The sequence below is a fragment of the Prunus persica genome, chromosome G2 (assembly GCF_000346465.2).
Source record: "Prunus persica cultivar Lovell chromosome G2, Prunus_persica_NCBIv2, whole genome shotgun sequence".
NCBI lineage: Eukaryota > Viridiplantae > Streptophyta > Magnoliopsida > Rosales > Rosaceae > Prunus > Prunus persica.
Window position 1 is genome coordinate 20,165,289 of NC_034010.1, and position 17,050 is coordinate 20,182,338.

Below are 17,050 nucleotides of genomic sequence, written 5' to 3' on the forward strand. Positions count from 1 at the left end.
TTAATTAAAAAAACATTGAAGCAACCTTGAATGTGGCAATTATATATCCTCTATCCTTGAATTAATGCCCTTGGTGACATTGGGAAATTGGAATGTATGGAAGGCTAAAATCTTTATTGTCCAAAAAAAATACTATACATTCTTGGTGTATTAGTATTCTTTTTTTTTTTTTTCTTTCCCTAACACCTTCGGTTTACCTTTCCTTTCTACCTTCCCTCTCCTCATTTCCTCTTCAATATTGTTTAATTGATCAAAACCGTTCATTTTCGAGGTCATCCTATAAGGATTTTTAATGTATTAAAAAAGCATCCAAATAAAAAAATTATTTAGCCATTTCTTTAACAATCCATGCTCAATTATATTCATATTTATTTGATAACAGTTAGTTGATTAAAGGACTTCTAATTTGGTTAAATTTTACAGAGATGATCTTTAAAGGATTGCCTAAAAGATATGCAATTGTGATCATCTTCAAACCACATTGTAGAATAGAGAAATAGAAAAGGCAAAAAAACAAAGGCAGCTATCATTTCCCATGTTTTTTTCCCACAGTGGTGGGTGTGGTCTATTTAATCATACATAGTGAATAAATCATAGTAATTATTTTTTATGTCTCACATATATGCATCAAAGCCCATGGCCCATTAAAGGCCCACATATGATCCAACAAGTCCAAGCAAAGAACCAAACCCATTGGCCGCCCCAACAGTGAGTTAGATCCCCCAAGTTTTGAACCGGCTTTGGTGAGGTCACAGATGCTGAGTAATCTTCTGTCCACTACCGTGCCTTTGTCTTCTATTCTAGACAACTTTGTGCAAAGAATAATTCATATATAATTTTTGTATCATTTTCATAAGCGAATATGATATGTTACACTGCATTGTTTTTATCTTGGCCCCAGATGAATATTTAAGAGCTGCCTCACCCTCAAGTAACGGACACTTTGTGTCATTGTGTTTGCAGGAGAGAAAAATGGAGAAGGGTCCAGTTTGTGTAACAGGCGGAACTGGATTTGTTGCCTCATGGCTTGTTATGAGGCTTCTGCAACATGGTTACACTGTTCGAACTACGGTTAGACCTGACCCAGGTAAAATATTACCAATTCCAAATTTTAGTTACTGAAACATGTGATCCACAATACACGAGTTTCTTACTTGTTAGAAATAACCGAGGTTCTAAATAAAACCATAGATACGAGTTGTTAGATTGATAAAATGAATTAATTAGGATTACGATAGGTCATGGTTCAAATTCATCCAATGTACATTAACATGAATTTGATGTTTGTATTGGGCATAGAATGCAAGAGAGACCTCAGCTTCCTCACAAGCCTGCCAAGAGCATCAGAGAATCTCCAAATCTTCAATGCAGATCTCAACCAACCAGACAGCTTCAATGATGCAATTGAAGGATGCATAGGGGTCTTCCATGTTGCTCACCCCATGCCTACCAAAGAACTTGATGAAGAAGTAGTGACCAAAAAAGCTGTCCAAGGAGCCCTAGGCATATTGAAAGCCTGCCTAAACTCCAAGACTGTGAAGAGGGTTGTGTACACTTCTAGTGCATCAGCTGTGGCTTACAGTGGCGGCAGCCAAGACTTGGTGGATGAGAGCTCATGGAGTGATATTGAATTTCATAGGTCTCTTAAAATATTTGGGACTTCATATGTTGCTGCCAAGACCAAAACAGAGCAAGCTATCCTGGAATTTGCAGAGAAAAGTGGATTGGAAGTTGTCACTTTGATCCCTCCATTAGTTGTTGGTGGATTTATCTGCAAAAACTTCCCTAGTTCAGTTTACTTGGCCCTGGCCATGATTTTAGGTACGTATTGAGTGCACTTAATTTTGTATTTATTTATTTATTTTTATTTATAAAAATAATGAATTTCAAGCTAGTTTTCTGAAATCAATTTCCAAACATTCTTTAATTTCTATTCCGATGGACTGAACATTAGGCCATCTAACCAAGCTTGAAAAATTATGCAAAATGCCACACCCCTTTTTTTTCCTATAAAAAAGGAAAAGTAGTAAGTTTTATTTGTTTATTTTTTCCAAAAAATCAAAATGTTCTGTTGATTTGGCCTAGAAAAAAACAGGATCATTGCATTTCCCAATTTCAAAAAAATTTGTGACCTAAACCAAATCTACATATTTCTTGTATGCAGGAAATCAAGATCACTATAGATATCTTATCAGGCCAAGTTTAGTACATGTAGATGATTTGGTTAGTGCCCATATCTTTCTTTTTGAAAATTCTGATGCAAAGGGGAGGTACATTTGTTCATCAAATCAGGTACCCATAGATGAAATGTCCCAATTTCTGTCTGCAAAATACCCTGATTTTCCCATACCCACAACTGAGTGAGTAATTCCATTCTAATACAACTCCTTAATTCTTCTGTCATTTTAATCTAAGATTATAAAAATTAAACTATCTGTTTTTGACCTCTTCCCCCTTGACCTACACAGTTTCTTGAAGGGCATTGAAGGTTTCAAATCATGTGGCTTCTCATCACAAAAGCTCCTGAGTTCTGGATTCAAGTTTAAGCATGGACTCGATGACATGTTTGGTGATGCAATTCAATCTTGTAGAGAAAAGGGTTTTCTTTAATCGAATTCGCTAATTAGCATGACCCTTTGTTTAGGGTTAAGATCATCTCCCTTTGAAAATCTAATAAAAGTTTAAAATATCAATGTGGTGTGAACAAATTGACCATTATGTAAATTTTTGGGACATCTTCAAAAGTTTAGAGATTGATGTACTTGTGCCTAAATGCACATGTAATATGGTCTACATGATTGGATAAATAAATTTATGGCAAGCTTTGTGGAGTGTGCATATTTCCAAAGAAGAGAAAATTGTCATTATACCATTAAAGAAAAACTTGTACAACCGATGCACGCGATATCCTTTTTGCGACACATTAGTTGAGAGATTCTTTCCTTAATACATTAATTGAAGAGCCTATTATAGTTTTGAGTATTTTAAAAAGTTGCTATAGAGAGTATGAAGTTCATACAAGCAAAGCATTGTGATACTCTACAAATCAAGGAACAGAATGGATTGGAAAAGAAATGAGTACTAGTTGGTCATATCATAATTTCAAATTCGATTACCTCATCTATATTTAAAAAAAATAAATTATGATAATTCGTTGACATGAATCATAATTTTAATAATGAGTAAACGTAATTTAAGCTTGTGATCGGCTGGACATTATTAAACTAAACTAAATTAATAGTATATAAATTAATAATAAGTAAATATCGAACCTTCGATGATGTGTGTAATATTAATGTATATACAGGTTATATTTATAAATTAATAGTTGCATTAATAAAAGCAGAAATGCCAAAACATGAAATATTAATTTAATGTCGTTTATATCGTGGTTGATTTTGCAAATATAATAAAGAATTTCGTTATTTTAGGTCATGGCATTGTCATATATATGTCAAACTTCATTGCCTCCAAAAGAGACGTAAAGAATGTGCAGGCACTAGCTGTAATGACAAACTCACAAACTATTGACCCTTAATTATCGCAAGTTAATTAATTATCATTTATATATATCATACTTATAATTTATATTGAAGCTCGCTCAGTGAACCTTAATTAGCCAAATCAGGCTCAGAGAGAGAGAGAGAGAGAGAGAGAGAGAGAGAGAGAGAGAGAGAGAGAGAGAGAGAGAGATCTCAATGGAAGAGGTTGGAGGAGGAACAGTTTGTGTAACTGGTGGAACAGGATATGTGGCTTCATGGCTGATTATGAGGCTTCTTCAGCATGGCTACTCTGTCCGGGCCACCGTTCGATCCAACCCTTCAGGTAATTCAGATCAAATGACCTACAATAGTTGTGTTGATCAATGATGATGAAAACCATACCAAACAGTTGGAGATTGTATGAAATTTTTGTTTCATCATATGTCAGTTTAGTTTTCTAGTATAGGTTAATCTGCAGAAGTTTCCGTTTTCTTATAATTTCTTTGTTACATGTTGTTCTTGTAATTGTTTGATGAGCGCACAAACAAGATATTCAACATATATATAGAGTAGCACTCAAGCACCAATAGTCAGTAAGTTAGTATGGCGCTAATCAATTTGCAGGGTTGACCTTTGAATGAGGAACTAAAAATAATACTGTCGGATTATAAAATTTACACTATGGAGTAGACTAAAGTAAGTAGTTAGCACTATATTAACTTAGTAACTGGTTAGCGTTTGAGCGTTGCTGAACATGTATATAATTCCAAGGGTATGTTCACATATTGTCGATTGATTTTGAGTTAGGTGTTATAATTCTCTCACAGTATTAAAGAAGGTAGCCAGGTGAACGTGAAAGAAGGTAGCCACGTGTCCATTTTTGGATTTTCTTGGGTGTTTAATTTTTCACTTATGGCCTTTTTGACATATAATTTGATGAGCTGATCATATTTATATATGGCAGCTGAAAGCAAGAGAGATATCAGCTACTTGACAAACTTACCAGGAGCCCCAGACAGACTCCAAATTTTCCATGCAGATCTCAATCAACCCGAGACTTTCAACGAGGCCATTCAAGGCTGCACTGGAGTCTTCCACGTTGCTCACCCCATTGACGTGGAAGGCAAAGAACCTGAGGAAACAGTGACCAACAGAGCTCTGGAAGGAACCCTAGGCATTTTAAAGGCATGCATAAACTCCAAGACAGTGAAACGCGTCATTTACACTTCAAGTTTAGCCACAATATTGTTCAACAGCAAAGGCCTTAGTGAAACTGATGAAAGTACATGGAGTGAGCTTGATCTTTGCAAAAGCAGCAGCCTTGTGAGCTCTTCATACTTGGTTTCTAAAACAGTTGTGGAGAGGGCAGCTTTGGAGTTTGCAGAAAAGCATGGCTTGGATCTTGTCACTGTTGTTCTTCCCATTGTATTTGGACCCTTCATTTGTCCAAATATTCCTGCTTCTGTGTACATGGGACTGGCTCCCATATTTGGTAACTTTTTTTAAATACTGCATAGTCCTGCATCTGTGTGCACTAAATTATTTTTCGTGTCACGTTTTATTAAATTTTATTCACCAAATAACCAGTAGTATTTAATTGGTTAAAATAGGAACACTATTTTAAATTTTATTTTTTAATAATAAATAAAGTATTAACATGTATATTAGTATATACTTTCTATTATGAAATCCTCAATTCTTTAATTGGTTGTATTGTTAAGTAGTTATTTTTTGACGTATGTAGGTGACGAGGACAAATGTAAATATCTTACTAACACATATATGGTACACATAGATGATGTGGCAAGTGCACATATCCATCTTCTGGAACATTCTAATGCAAAAGGGAGGTACATTTGTTCCTCAGTTCAAACAACAATTCATGAATTATATGATTTTCTTCCTGCAAGATACCCCGACTTTCAAATACGAATGTCAGAGTAAGATTATGGTTTCTCCTTTATATTCTTATTAGAATGCTACTATCAGTTGATGTGAGTTTCACTTTACATATGTTAAACTACTTGGTGGTTGTATTAATTGAGGTGTGGCTTAATTATTTATATGTGTGTAAACAACTGACGCTAACGAATTTATTGTCGTTGATGATGCCAAATATACTGAGGCATATTCAATCTTTCTTATTGTTTTCTTCTTTTTAATCTATACTTTTTCAGCAACTTAAATGAGATTAAAAGTTACAAAAGATCAAAGGTCTCTTCAAGGAAACTGTTGAGCACTGGGTTCAAATTCGAATACGGCCTCGGTGAAATGTTTGATGGCGCTGTGCAATGCTGTAAAGAGAAGGGTTTCTTGTAAATCAGGCTTGGTTCAAGCAAATAATCATTGTAATCCTTACCATGCCAAGTGTGAATAACCAATTTTACTTTTCCCCCATCTTTTTTACTTTTTCTAATATTTTGGCCTGTGATTTATGTGGTGTGAATCATATGTTGATATTGCACGTTTTCAATAAAAATAAAAAAACCTTTGTGGTTAAACCTATTACCAATCATAGTTCAAATCGAAATTTTCGTCTAATTGTATCTATGTGCACATAACATGTAGAGGTAAATTGATCTCTACACGTCATGAGCACATTAGCACAATTTGACAAAAAATTTAGTTTAGAACCGAGATTAATAACGGACTTAATCACAAAAGTATTAGTGAAAGTTTTTCCATGACATAAGTAATTTGATGTATGATCCACATCGCATGGATCATTTGTGCAAATTGGCCCAATAATTCATAGTCATAAGATTAGAACACGAGGAATTGGGAGTGAGAGGACCTGCTTAGAACATGAGATCAGCAAGATGCAACACAGACTGATCCCATTAACTCAAACCCCCACCACAAAAAATAAAAATAAAAATAAAAATAAAAACACCTCATCCCTTTATCACCTCACAAGAATTAAAAATGGTTCTAGGCGTCAGCGACACCTTTTCTTCCCCCTTCTTTTTCCTTTATCATAATTTCGAGTGTAATTCATTGTTTGTTTTGACTTGGGGGTAAATTGTAATGCATTTCAACTTAGCCCAACAAACAAAAGAAAAAGTCGCAAAAAATCTTAAGCACGTCTCTGTTGATAGTTACCCAAGATGGCATGGCAGGCTGGCAGCACCAATTGAAAACAAAGCATTTCATGAAAGTCATTGCATACCCACTCAGAAAGTTACTACACAACACAAGCTGACAATGAGCCCTCACCAAAGATAAGATTGCAATGTTTATATCTTGAGATTGTAATGAGCAAATCAACCAGACTCGTGGATTGAAGAAAACAGAGAGATGGAGGGAGAGAAAGGAAGAGTATGTGTAACAGGTGGTTCAGGGTTTATAGGGTCTTGGCTGGTCATGAGGCTCCTTGATCATGGCTACTCTGTCAACACCACTGTCAGATCAGACCCAGGTAAAGCCACTACTTCAATTGATTGCCAAGCCATAATATTTTAATGGAGATTTCTCTGTAAGTGTGGTATCTTGTAGGATTTTCATTTTCATAAGGTCAAGGGAAAAGCCCAGTCTTTAAAGTTTCTATTGTTCCTGCCTCAAAAAGTTTTTTTGTCTTCTTATCCAAACCACTTAACTTGTGTGCACATGAAAAGTAAATCATAGCACCTTTTTTTTTTTTTTTTTTTCTTCTGTTAACAACCAGAGAACAAGAAAGATCTAAGCTTCCTCACAAGTCTACCAGGAGCATCGGCACGGCTAAAAATTTTCAATGCGGATCTCAGCATCCCAGAAAGTTTCAATGCAGCCGTTGAAGGATGCATCGGATTGTTCCATGTTGCTACTCCAGTTGACTTCCAAGATAAGGAACCTGAAGAAGTGGTGACCAAAAGATCAATTGATGGAGCCCTTGGCATTCTAAAGGCATGCTTAAATTCGAAAACTGTGAAACGAGTTGTATACACCTCGAGCGCATCTGCTGTCATGTTGGGCAGCAAGGATTATGTAGAGGAACTGGATGAGAGCTTTTGGAGTGACATAGATTACATTAAAGCCGTCAAGCCATATGGAGGCTCATACATGATTTCAAAGACATTAACTGAAAGGGCAGTTCTTGAATTTTCAGAGAAATATGGATTGGATGTTGTGACAGTAATTCCTTCTTTTGTTGTTGGCCCATTCATTTGTCCTAAGCTCCCCGGCTCTGTTCAAACCATTTTGTCTCTTGCATTTGGTATGTATAGCTTGTCATTACTAAGAAACTTGTTTGATTTGGTTGCATTTGCAAGAAATAGCATATGTTTGCTCTACTTGAATTCTATTTATGCAGACAATACATGTTGCCTCTTGTTAAATTTGAGGGCTTCAAAGGCTTTATTTACAGTCATCAAATGGCATGCCTTGAAAGTTCCTCATGCACATGCATCTTAGAAGAAGTTTGTTTAACGAGGGATCTCTATAGTTTTAGGTCTTAGAGTAAGCAACTCTATAATGTAACTTTGGAAATTTGTTTTCCTTTTTGTTCTCAAACAATCAACTAATAAACGAGTTTCGGAAATAAAATCCTACGAAGTTTCTAACATTCCAAACATGTGAAAAAAACGATTTAAATTTGACATATTTGAAGTTTGAAGAATGTGTTTTGAATCCAAAGTCCAAACATATTGTAAAGCATCTTCTATGAATCATGTTTTAATGCAGGTGACTTTGATCAACTTAGCTTTATCATCAATACATCTGTGGTGCATGTGGATGATGTTGCCAGAGCACACATTTTCCTTTTTGAACATCATGAGGCCAACGGGAGATACAATTGTTCTGCAGATGTCATAACACTTGTACAAATAGCTGAATTAATCTCTGCAAAATACCCGGAAGCTCGAATACCGTCAGTAGAGTGAGTTAAACTATTTTTCTTCACATTACTCTAGTCCCTTTTCCGTTTCAGTCTAAAAAATGAAATTAAAACTCCTTTGTTTTCTTGGTTCTATCTTTCTGTGCAGTGATTTAAGTAGAGTTGAAGGTCCGAAATTTTCTGGTCTGTCATCAAAGAAGCTATTGGATGCTGGTTTCAAATTCAAGTATGGGGTTGATGAGATGTTCAGTGATGCAATTCAATGCTGCAGAGAAAAGCATTATCTGTAGTTCCTTCCTGGAATTATGATCTTATTCTATGGAAATGGAAGTTTGATACCATAACAGAAAACCAATCCCCTTTGTTGGATGGAAATGGAACATTGGATGGGTGTATATATGCACACCATGAAATGCAAATAGGAAAAATGTAATGGAATGGAACAGTTAAAATCTTCTTCCAATCTTGTCCATCAATAAAGTCATTCTTTCTGACTTTCAAATCACGGTGTGATCATGTAAGTAGGAATGGGGCATCTCAAAGGGAATGGGCCAAGTATTTTTCTTTTTCAAAGCGAGATGTTATAGAAACTAGAATTTGACTTTTATAATTTTTTCAATACAAGCGATAGTACTAAAAGGAGGAGGGGAATTGCACAAACACACAAATAAGGTGTTATGAGGTTTGAACTTGAGACCATTGATCTGCTAGTCCAAACTTTTTTTCATTGAGCTAGAGCCGGTTGCAGGATTTGTTTTTGGCATAATATATATTTTTTCTTTTTTTCTTTTTTTCTTTTTTCTTTTGGCCGGAGAAAAAAGACAAACGAATGCAAACAAAACGACGTCGTACTGACAGCCCTTGCTCGTCAGGGAAATTTAAGCGAAGTTAACGTTTCATTTGACACGTCCAAGCAATATAACGACCTTCTCTTCCTTCCCGCTCCTTTCTCGCCTCTCAAACTCAACTGAATCTCTCCCTCTCTCTCACTCTGAATCATTCTTTGATTTATCTTCTTCTCCGTTGATTTTGAAACTCTGCGCTGTTGCTACGACGATGTCGTTTTCAGATTCTGATTCGTCTTCTCATGGCGGAGCCACGGAGTACAAAATTTTCCGTCAAGTCAGCCGTGACCGTAAGCTGTCTCTCGCACCAACATTTTGCTTTTCACGTTTTTTATTCTGTTTGGTTCCCGAGAAATGTCTGAGCGGCGGTGCTCTGTTCAGCTAGATTCATGAGTGCCAAGAAAATGTAAAATAAATGCCATTGAAGCTCTTGATTATGCTTCATTTTTGGCACCTATTGCTTTCTAACAAAACGCGTGAGAGGAATTGAAATCAAAATTTAACGATGATCTTTTTTTTTTCTTTGGAATTTGTGATAAATAAGAAATGTATGAATTGTGTGTGTAGGGTTATTGCACGAAATGCTTGGATCAACCAGAACAGAGAAGTCCAAGTCTTGGAAGGTAAATTGTTCAATTCAGTGTTTTTATTTTATTTTATAAAATTTTCTTTTAAAGCAGCTAATCTATTACTTTTTAAAATTTTATAGAATTTTGTAATAATTTAGTTATGTGAAACTTGAATTCTACCAAGGAATCAGTTTTAATTGATTCTCTAATACTGTGGTTGTTTTTAATCATACTTCATTGGTTTTGATTTTGATTTTGATTTGATTTTTTTTGCCCCAGGTCCTCATCATGGATAAAATAACAGTGAAAGTCATGTCCCATTCATGTAAAATGGCAGATATCACAGACCAAGAAATTTCATGTAAGCATAACTTCCAATTTGCTTTGTTCATTTTTTCCAATTTTCAAGTTCAAGCAGCTTCTTTCCCCCTTGGAAAGAGATGAAAATTGATTACGACATTATAAACGTCATTGTTTACATGTCTGCTAAGATATATTTAGCCAAATATTCTACAATGTGTTCTTTAATGCTTTTTATTGTTAGTTGGAAATTACTAGGAGATGATTCTCTTTTGTTGCAGTGGTGGAAGACCTTTTTCGAAGGAGAGAACCATTGCCGTCCATGGATGTTATTTATTTCATCCAGCCAACAAAAGAGAAGTACCGTATTTTTCAAAACATAAAATCATTGATTCTTTCCTCATAATTACTTATCGTTCCACATGAAACTATGGAGTACTGTTTATCTGTAATAGTAAATTTCTCATCTTCTATAAATGTGAGGCATATGAAATCTCAGCATCAGATTTAGTTATGGTGTGATGTCCTTGCGGTCATGCAAAGGCTTGAGAATGCATATGTTGACAATATACACCCCACAAATGGGCATGTCAAGCCTTGCAGCATAATATGAAATATCATTTTAGCCATCCTATCTTCTCTCTCTCTCTCTTAAATAACTTTCTATCTCTTTAAACTTGCTTGTTCAGAAGTATTCAAAATTTACAATTTCATTTTCGTCTGGACTATTTGTAACCCTATCTTTTGCTAGCATGCAGTATTGTCATGTTCTTATCTGACATGTCTGGAAGGGAGCCTCTGTACAGGAAGTATGAGAAGGATTTGTGTTTTTTGTTTTTGCTTTTTGCTTTTTTTTCTGATTTCAGATTTTATCACTTACAAGTTCAAACAGCATTATGCTGATTGTGGGCTTTTTTGCCTGTTTCAATTTCATGGTTTCAGAGCATTTGTATTTTTCAGTTCACCTATCCCAAAGGAACTTGTAAATCACATAAAGAGTGATACAAGTGTTCTACCCCGCATAGGTGCATTGAGAGAGGTCAACATTTCCTCTTGTTATTGCTCAGTACTTCTAATGGTCCTTTTTACATTTTAATTCCTTTTTTTTTATTTTTAAAATCTTATATTTGATTGGCATATGCAGATGAATTTCGAATACTTTCCTGTGGATAGTCAGGTATTGTAGTAATCTTTGGTTTATCATTTTTTATGCCTGATCCATCTTTGGTCTCTTTAGTTTCGGTTCCCATCTTCCAAGCACCATCATTTCGAAAAGCTTTACTTTTTATATATTACACTTATTATTTACTATTCCATTTCCTTTCTGATGGTACTATTTATGGAATGACTTCCTATTCTTTTCAGTTCCCCTAGTTGCAGTACAAAAAGTTCACTTTAGTTAGTGTGCATTGGCTTAACTGTCCACACTTTTTGCGTCAAACTAATTAAACTATTTATACTCAATCTGTAGAGTAGAGATAATGAACTCAAGTGAAAGTTTTCTTAAAATTTCATGACATTGATATAGAATACTTGAGACTGCAAAAGTGCATGGGGTGAAATGGATTCTGCTTCTCTGTGACAAGTTGGGGTGTTAAACAATCTGGCCACATTCAAATGTTGATCCAACGTTTTTGTGTAAATTAGCCTCAGAACTGAGCATAATATTGTTTATATGGGCACAAAGTCAAAGCCCGTGTATTTCATGTTTCTTTTCCTGTTGGGCCATTCTGAGTCGTGCCTCTCTTTCTTAATCTTAAATAAAATGTTAGAAAAGGAATCTGTAGGTTCTACTTCACAAGGAAATCAGGACTATCTTTGCTATTGAGCACCTCTGTTCTGACCATACTGATATTTGAGCTATTTTCGAAAGCATGTAAGGGGGTGCTTTCTTCACTGAGATCACTTTATTGCAGGCTTTTACCACTGATCAAGAAAGGGCAATGGAGGAGCTCTTTGGTAATTTTGGGAATGCTCGCAGATTCGATGCTTGCTTGAACATAATGGCAACTCGAATTGCCACGGTTTTTGCTTCTTTAAAGGTATCATTTCTTGTATTTACAATGTTGTTTTGTATGATATGTATCTTACATTCTACCTAATTATTATAATTACTGCTAATGGCATATTTGCTACATTATTATTATTTTTTTTTAAGATCGTAGAAACAAAGACATAGCCTTTTTATTTTTGGAAACAATAAGTTTTCTGAGAATAAAATGGGTGTTTACTACCTTTGTGTTTGGTACAAATGTCTAAACAAGTTTGGACCATCTCAGGAGCTGCCATTTGTACGGTACCGCTCTGCCAAGGCACTGGATGAATCTACAGAACCAACACCTAGTGATTTAGTTGCTACAAAGCTTGCTGCTACTGTTTGGGATATAATTTCAAAATATAAATCTTCTATTCCCAACTTTCCACAGAAAGAAACATGTGATCTGCTCATATTGGATAGATCTGTTGATCAGGTTATTATTCCTTGTCCTGTGCCGACTTCTGTTTTTTTTTCTTCTTTCTTTTGTTCTTTCTGTATGCTGTTATATTTTTATTTGTTGAATGTGTTGGACTTGCATGAATAGATTGCTCCTGTCATACATGAATGGACATATGATGCTATGTGTCACGATTTACTGGATATGGACGGGAACAAATATAAGCAGGAGGTATGTCTTCATGTTCCTTTTACGACCTTCTGTTTTTGTTTAAATATTCATTTTGTATATTATATATATAGGGATGACGTATATTGTATATTAGGTTCCTAGCAAAACTGGTGGTGATCCTGAGAAAAAGGAGGTTCTTTTGGAAGACAATGATCCAGTATGGCTTGAGCTTCGCCATACACACATAGCTGATGTATAGTTCATGATTTCAAACATTTTCATTTACATGAATATATTATGAATGTGAATACTATAGTCCACTAACTGAAATATCAGGCTAGTGAACGATTGCACGACAAGTTTACCAACTTTGCATCAAAGAACAAGGCTGCACAGCTCCAACAGAGTGCAAGGTTGGTGTTAGTGTCTAGAAGGCACTCTTTAGAAATTGTTTTCCATTTGATGTAGAGAGGTTTTATCTTATTAGTCCTGTCTATTTTCTGATCAAAAAATTGTTTTACATTACACGAATGCATAGAAAATGGACATCTTAGTAGTTATGAAAATGTAGTCTCAGAAGCATGTCCAGACCACTAACTCATCTTTTTTGTTTAAATATACACATGTCAATGCTGCATGAAGATAGGCTTGCATCATGGGTGCTGAAGCTTATTCTCAGATTGTGTAAACTAGTATGAGTGTTCTTCGATCTTATCATTCTTGAGAGAACTGTAATATAGGAGAATCAATCATAGACTTCAATTGATGTATCTCATGTAACCTGATGGTAATATACATATTTTAAAAGATCGATATTCAGGTACAAGGATATATGGGATATTCAGTATCAAAATCTTTTGTTTAATAGACACATGCAGCTTCATTTTATGGCTCTAAAGTTTGGATTCATTAGAAGTGTGTATGGATCTTGAATTATTGTTATCATACACTACTTATATAGAAGATTGACTTTATGCAGAGAGGGCAATGAATTATCTACACGTGACTTGCAGAAGATGGTTCAAGCTTTGCCACAATACACTGAACAAGTTGAAAAGATTTCTCTTCACGTTGAGGTTTGCTCTGATCATTTTCAGGCATAGGTGCAATATATAAGCATTTACTTTTAAGAGAGTCGTAAAGCATTTAACCTGTTTACAATGTTAAATAAGGTGGCTTTATTTCTCTTTGCATGTTTTGAGGAACACAAGTCACTGAGAAGTATTTATTTAAGTAAATGAATTAAAAAATTAGCAAGGACTTTCTTAAACTTTTTACATTGTAATTTCTTTGTTGGATGTTTGAAGCACAGTAAATTGGGTCTGTTTTGCACTTTTTTAATTTTTCATAACTAAAATAAGAGGGGAGAGACAAGAGTGGAGAGACATGAAACATGTGAGGAATAGATGAGGGAAGCTGATAGAATGGAAATCAAGCATTAAAAACCATTTGAAGTTATTCCTTGTTCAAAGCCAGCCGAAGGTTTGAGGATGGGGAGTGTTAGAAATGGCTTTTAGAATGCAGAGAGTTAGAGTCGAACTCTGACACTGAGGTAAAACACTCTTACCACTAGAACTTTCTCACAAATTGTTTTTTGTTTATGCTCTAAAAATTCTTATATTCATTTTCCTTCCTCTCTCTCCCTCATCTCTCTTTCACTTTCTTTTCTCTTCCTCTCTTCCTCTCTTCCTCTAATTTTTCTTTAAATAAAGAATGGGGATCAAAAGAGCTATTAAGTATTTGGTTTTTTCTTTAAGAATGTATCCTCTAGAACGCTTATTTTGTTGCCTGCATTAGCAAGAGTCCAAGTAGAAATGAATAAAGTGATCATTTTAAGGGTGTGATAGGGATTAGAAGGATTGGTGGTTAAAATTGGTTTTAGTGGCTCTAGACTTGCATACTGATTGTTTTGCTTGATTATTTGAGTCAGATTGCAGGGAAAATTAACAAAATTATTAAGGAAACGGGACTTCGAGGCCTTGGGCAACTAGAGCAGGATCTTGTCTTTGGAGATGCAGGAGCCAAGGAGGTCATCAATTATCTGAGGACCAATCAGGTGATGTACAGAGGACATTAGTCCACTTCTTCTAAGTACTTGTGGATACTCGATATTTTTTTAATGGAAGAATGTTCAATTTATGCAGGATACAACTCCTGAAAATAAGTTGCGTTTGTTAATGATTTATGCCTCTGTGTATCCTGAGAAGTTTGAGGGAGACAAAGCTACTAAGCTAATGCAGGTAGCTGTGTCAATTCGTGATTTTTTTGCGAGACAATTACTATATTAGTACAATTTGTGCTTTTCTTTTCAAAGTAAATTCCAGGCCGTCAACTCATTTAACTTCATACCTAAGTAAAATAGATGTTTAGTTTTTAATTTTGTTTTGGTTGTATTTATAATCATTTATAAGCTGATACATTTCATGTATACTGTATCATGTATATATGGTTATTTATGTTAACTTATAGCTGAAAAAAAATGTTGCGTTAATTGCTTTTTGTTTATTTACTTAGTTGGCAAAATTATCAAGCGAGGACATGAAGGTTGTGAATAACATGCGGTTGCTTGGGGGTTCATCAGAGTCCAAAAAGACATCTAGCAGCTTCTCACTGAAGTTCAATGCTGCAAAGGTAAGCACATCTAGTTGTGGAGATGCTTATTTGAGATTAGTGTAGTGGAGTTTTGTTTCAGAAAATAAGCACCTGACATAGTAAGGCCTCAGTTTATAAATATTCTTGTTTAAAATCAGACAAAGCAAGCAGCGAGAAAGGATCGCGTTGGTGAGGAGGAAACATGGCAACTATCTCGGTTCTATCCCATGATAGAGGTACGTAAGCTTGAACATAATGCACTCCACAGGTTACAACATCTTAACATTTTTCAGTTGATCATTTTAATGGGAATTAGCAACCCCACACTGCACTCTCTTTCCTTTCCTGACAGATGGGGGAAAAAGAGAGATTGGTCTTGATGATTGTATATTATAGTATATGGACAAACATACTTTGAAAGGAAATAGATGGTAAAGTTTTATGGTCAAATGGACAAGTTTGAAGCTGAACTAATTTAGAAAGCGCATTAAGATAGCACGATACATAATTAACTGAGCAGCATCTGATTACATGATTTTGTTTCAGGAGCTCATCGAAAATCTTAATAAAGGTGAATTACTGAAGAATGAGTATTCATGTATTAATGAACCCATTCCAGCTCCCCAAGGGGGTAGCCTGAGAGGCAGCCGCAGTTCATCAGCACAGATGAGCCAACCTACCACTGCTCCTCATTCAATGAGATCAAGGCGAACTGCAAATTGGGGACGGGCTCGGCATTCTGATGACGGATATTCTAGGTAGCCTCACAGTGCCTAATCTAGTCAGAGTTAACATGCTCATTCCCTAATTGAACATGCAGACAAGGGCAGCTGTTGAATTTAATCTTCTGAGATTATTCTAATCCATATGGTCATATCTCATGTCATTGCAATTCTTTTTGTAATATGTCTAAAACGTGGTACACTATCTAGTTCTAATGTTTGGTGGTTGATAACACTTGAAGGTTCTTTATGGTTTTTGGAAGATGTGAATATGGCAACTTTGAACTGCCATAAGTCTTGGATATCAACTTAATTATTGCTCTTGTGCTACCTTTGTAGTGACTCGGCTTTGAGAGGTGCATGTACTGATTTCAAGAAGATGGGGCAACGAATTTTTGTATTTATGATTGGCGGGGCAACTCGATCTGAGGTAGAATTTGTGAGGAACTTTTTTTCTTGGTTTCTGGATCTGCAGTTTAGTGCTTTTAGATCTTCCTCTCATGGTTTTTATCTTGATGCTGTCATCAGCTACGAGTTTGCCACAAGCTGACGACAAAATTGAGAAGGGAAGTAATCCTGGGCACTACTAGTATCATTGAATCCCCACAGTATATTACGGTATATATGCACATTGTATTCATCATTTCATTTCAATCTGAGCTGAATTGTTTATGTAGTTGCTCATGATTATTCTTGATGTTCCAGAAACTGAAGCTGCTGTCAGAAAAAGAACTAGCATTGGATGGCCTTAAAATCTAAATTACAGTGCCAGTGAATAGCCAAAATGTATCTTTGCTCTTTGAAATCAGGTTGGCTACTCTTGAGCATAAAATTGATTAGTTTTATGTTGGTTGAGTTGAGAATTGAGATTGAGGAAAACAATATGACAATGCTGGTTTTGTTTTCTACAGATTCATCACCTTTCGAAGCACAGTTGTCTTTCATCACAAGGACCAGTTTTCGTGCATATATACTTTCTTCTATTCAATTTGTTCATATCCGAAGAAGGCGTGGTGGCTTCCAAATGTTAAGGGGGCCATTAGGATGCTGCAGCATTGTAATATTGAATCAGCGCAGTGTGTTAAATATATATATGTAAGATTTTGAAGGATTTCTTTCTG

General features: G+C 35.5%; 4 protein-coding genes across 4 annotated transcripts; all 4 read left to right on the forward strand.

Annotated features, from left to right (window-relative positions):
- LOC18785291 (vestitone reductase) lies at positions 931 to 2,673 on the forward strand. The gene is made up of 4 exons (XM_007219132.2): positions 931 to 1,087; positions 1,300 to 1,821; positions 2,165 to 2,360; positions 2,469 to 2,673. Exons 1-4 carry the CDS (start codon positions 973 to 975, stop codon positions 2,608 to 2,610), a joined length of 975 nt encoding a protein of 324 aa, XP_007219194.1. The 5' UTR covers positions 931 to 972; the 3' UTR covers positions 2,611 to 2,673.
- On the forward strand, positions 3,643 to 5,879 carry LOC18785743 (protein BRI1-5 ENHANCED 1). Its single transcript, XM_007219662.2, has 4 exons — positions 3,643 to 3,825; positions 4,447 to 4,974; positions 5,227 to 5,422; positions 5,660 to 5,879. The coding sequence occupies exons 1-4, from the start codon at positions 3,699 to 3,701 to the stop codon at positions 5,799 to 5,801; spliced, it is 993 nt and encodes a 330-aa protein (XP_007219724.1). The 5' UTR covers positions 3,643 to 3,698; the 3' UTR covers positions 5,802 to 5,879.
- On the forward strand, positions 6,104 to 8,792 carry LOC18786273 (vestitone reductase). Its single transcript, XM_007218271.2, has 4 exons — positions 6,104 to 6,900; positions 7,147 to 7,674; positions 8,142 to 8,337; positions 8,444 to 8,792. Exons 1-4 carry the CDS (start codon positions 6,780 to 6,782, stop codon positions 8,583 to 8,585), a joined length of 987 nt encoding a protein of 328 aa, XP_007218333.1. The 5' UTR covers positions 6,104 to 6,779; the 3' UTR covers positions 8,586 to 8,792.
- Positions 8,901 to 17,050, forward strand: LOC18784929 (protein transport Sec1a). The gene is made up of 22 exons (XM_007219072.2): positions 8,901 to 9,430; positions 9,708 to 9,763; positions 9,989 to 10,070; positions 10,291 to 10,369; positions 10,768 to 10,818; positions 10,952 to 11,048; positions 11,154 to 11,186; positions 11,926 to 12,051; positions 12,289 to 12,480; positions 12,592 to 12,675; positions 12,770 to 12,868; positions 12,952 to 13,028; positions 13,595 to 13,691; positions 14,546 to 14,671; positions 14,760 to 14,855; positions 15,130 to 15,246; positions 15,366 to 15,443; positions 15,754 to 15,965; positions 16,269 to 16,359; positions 16,458 to 16,547; positions 16,635 to 16,738; positions 16,841 to 17,050. Exons 1-21 carry the CDS (start codon positions 9,352 to 9,354, stop codon positions 16,686 to 16,688), a joined length of 2,016 nt encoding a protein of 671 aa, XP_007219134.2. The 5' UTR covers positions 8,901 to 9,351; the 3' UTR covers positions 16,689 to 16,738; positions 16,841 to 17,050.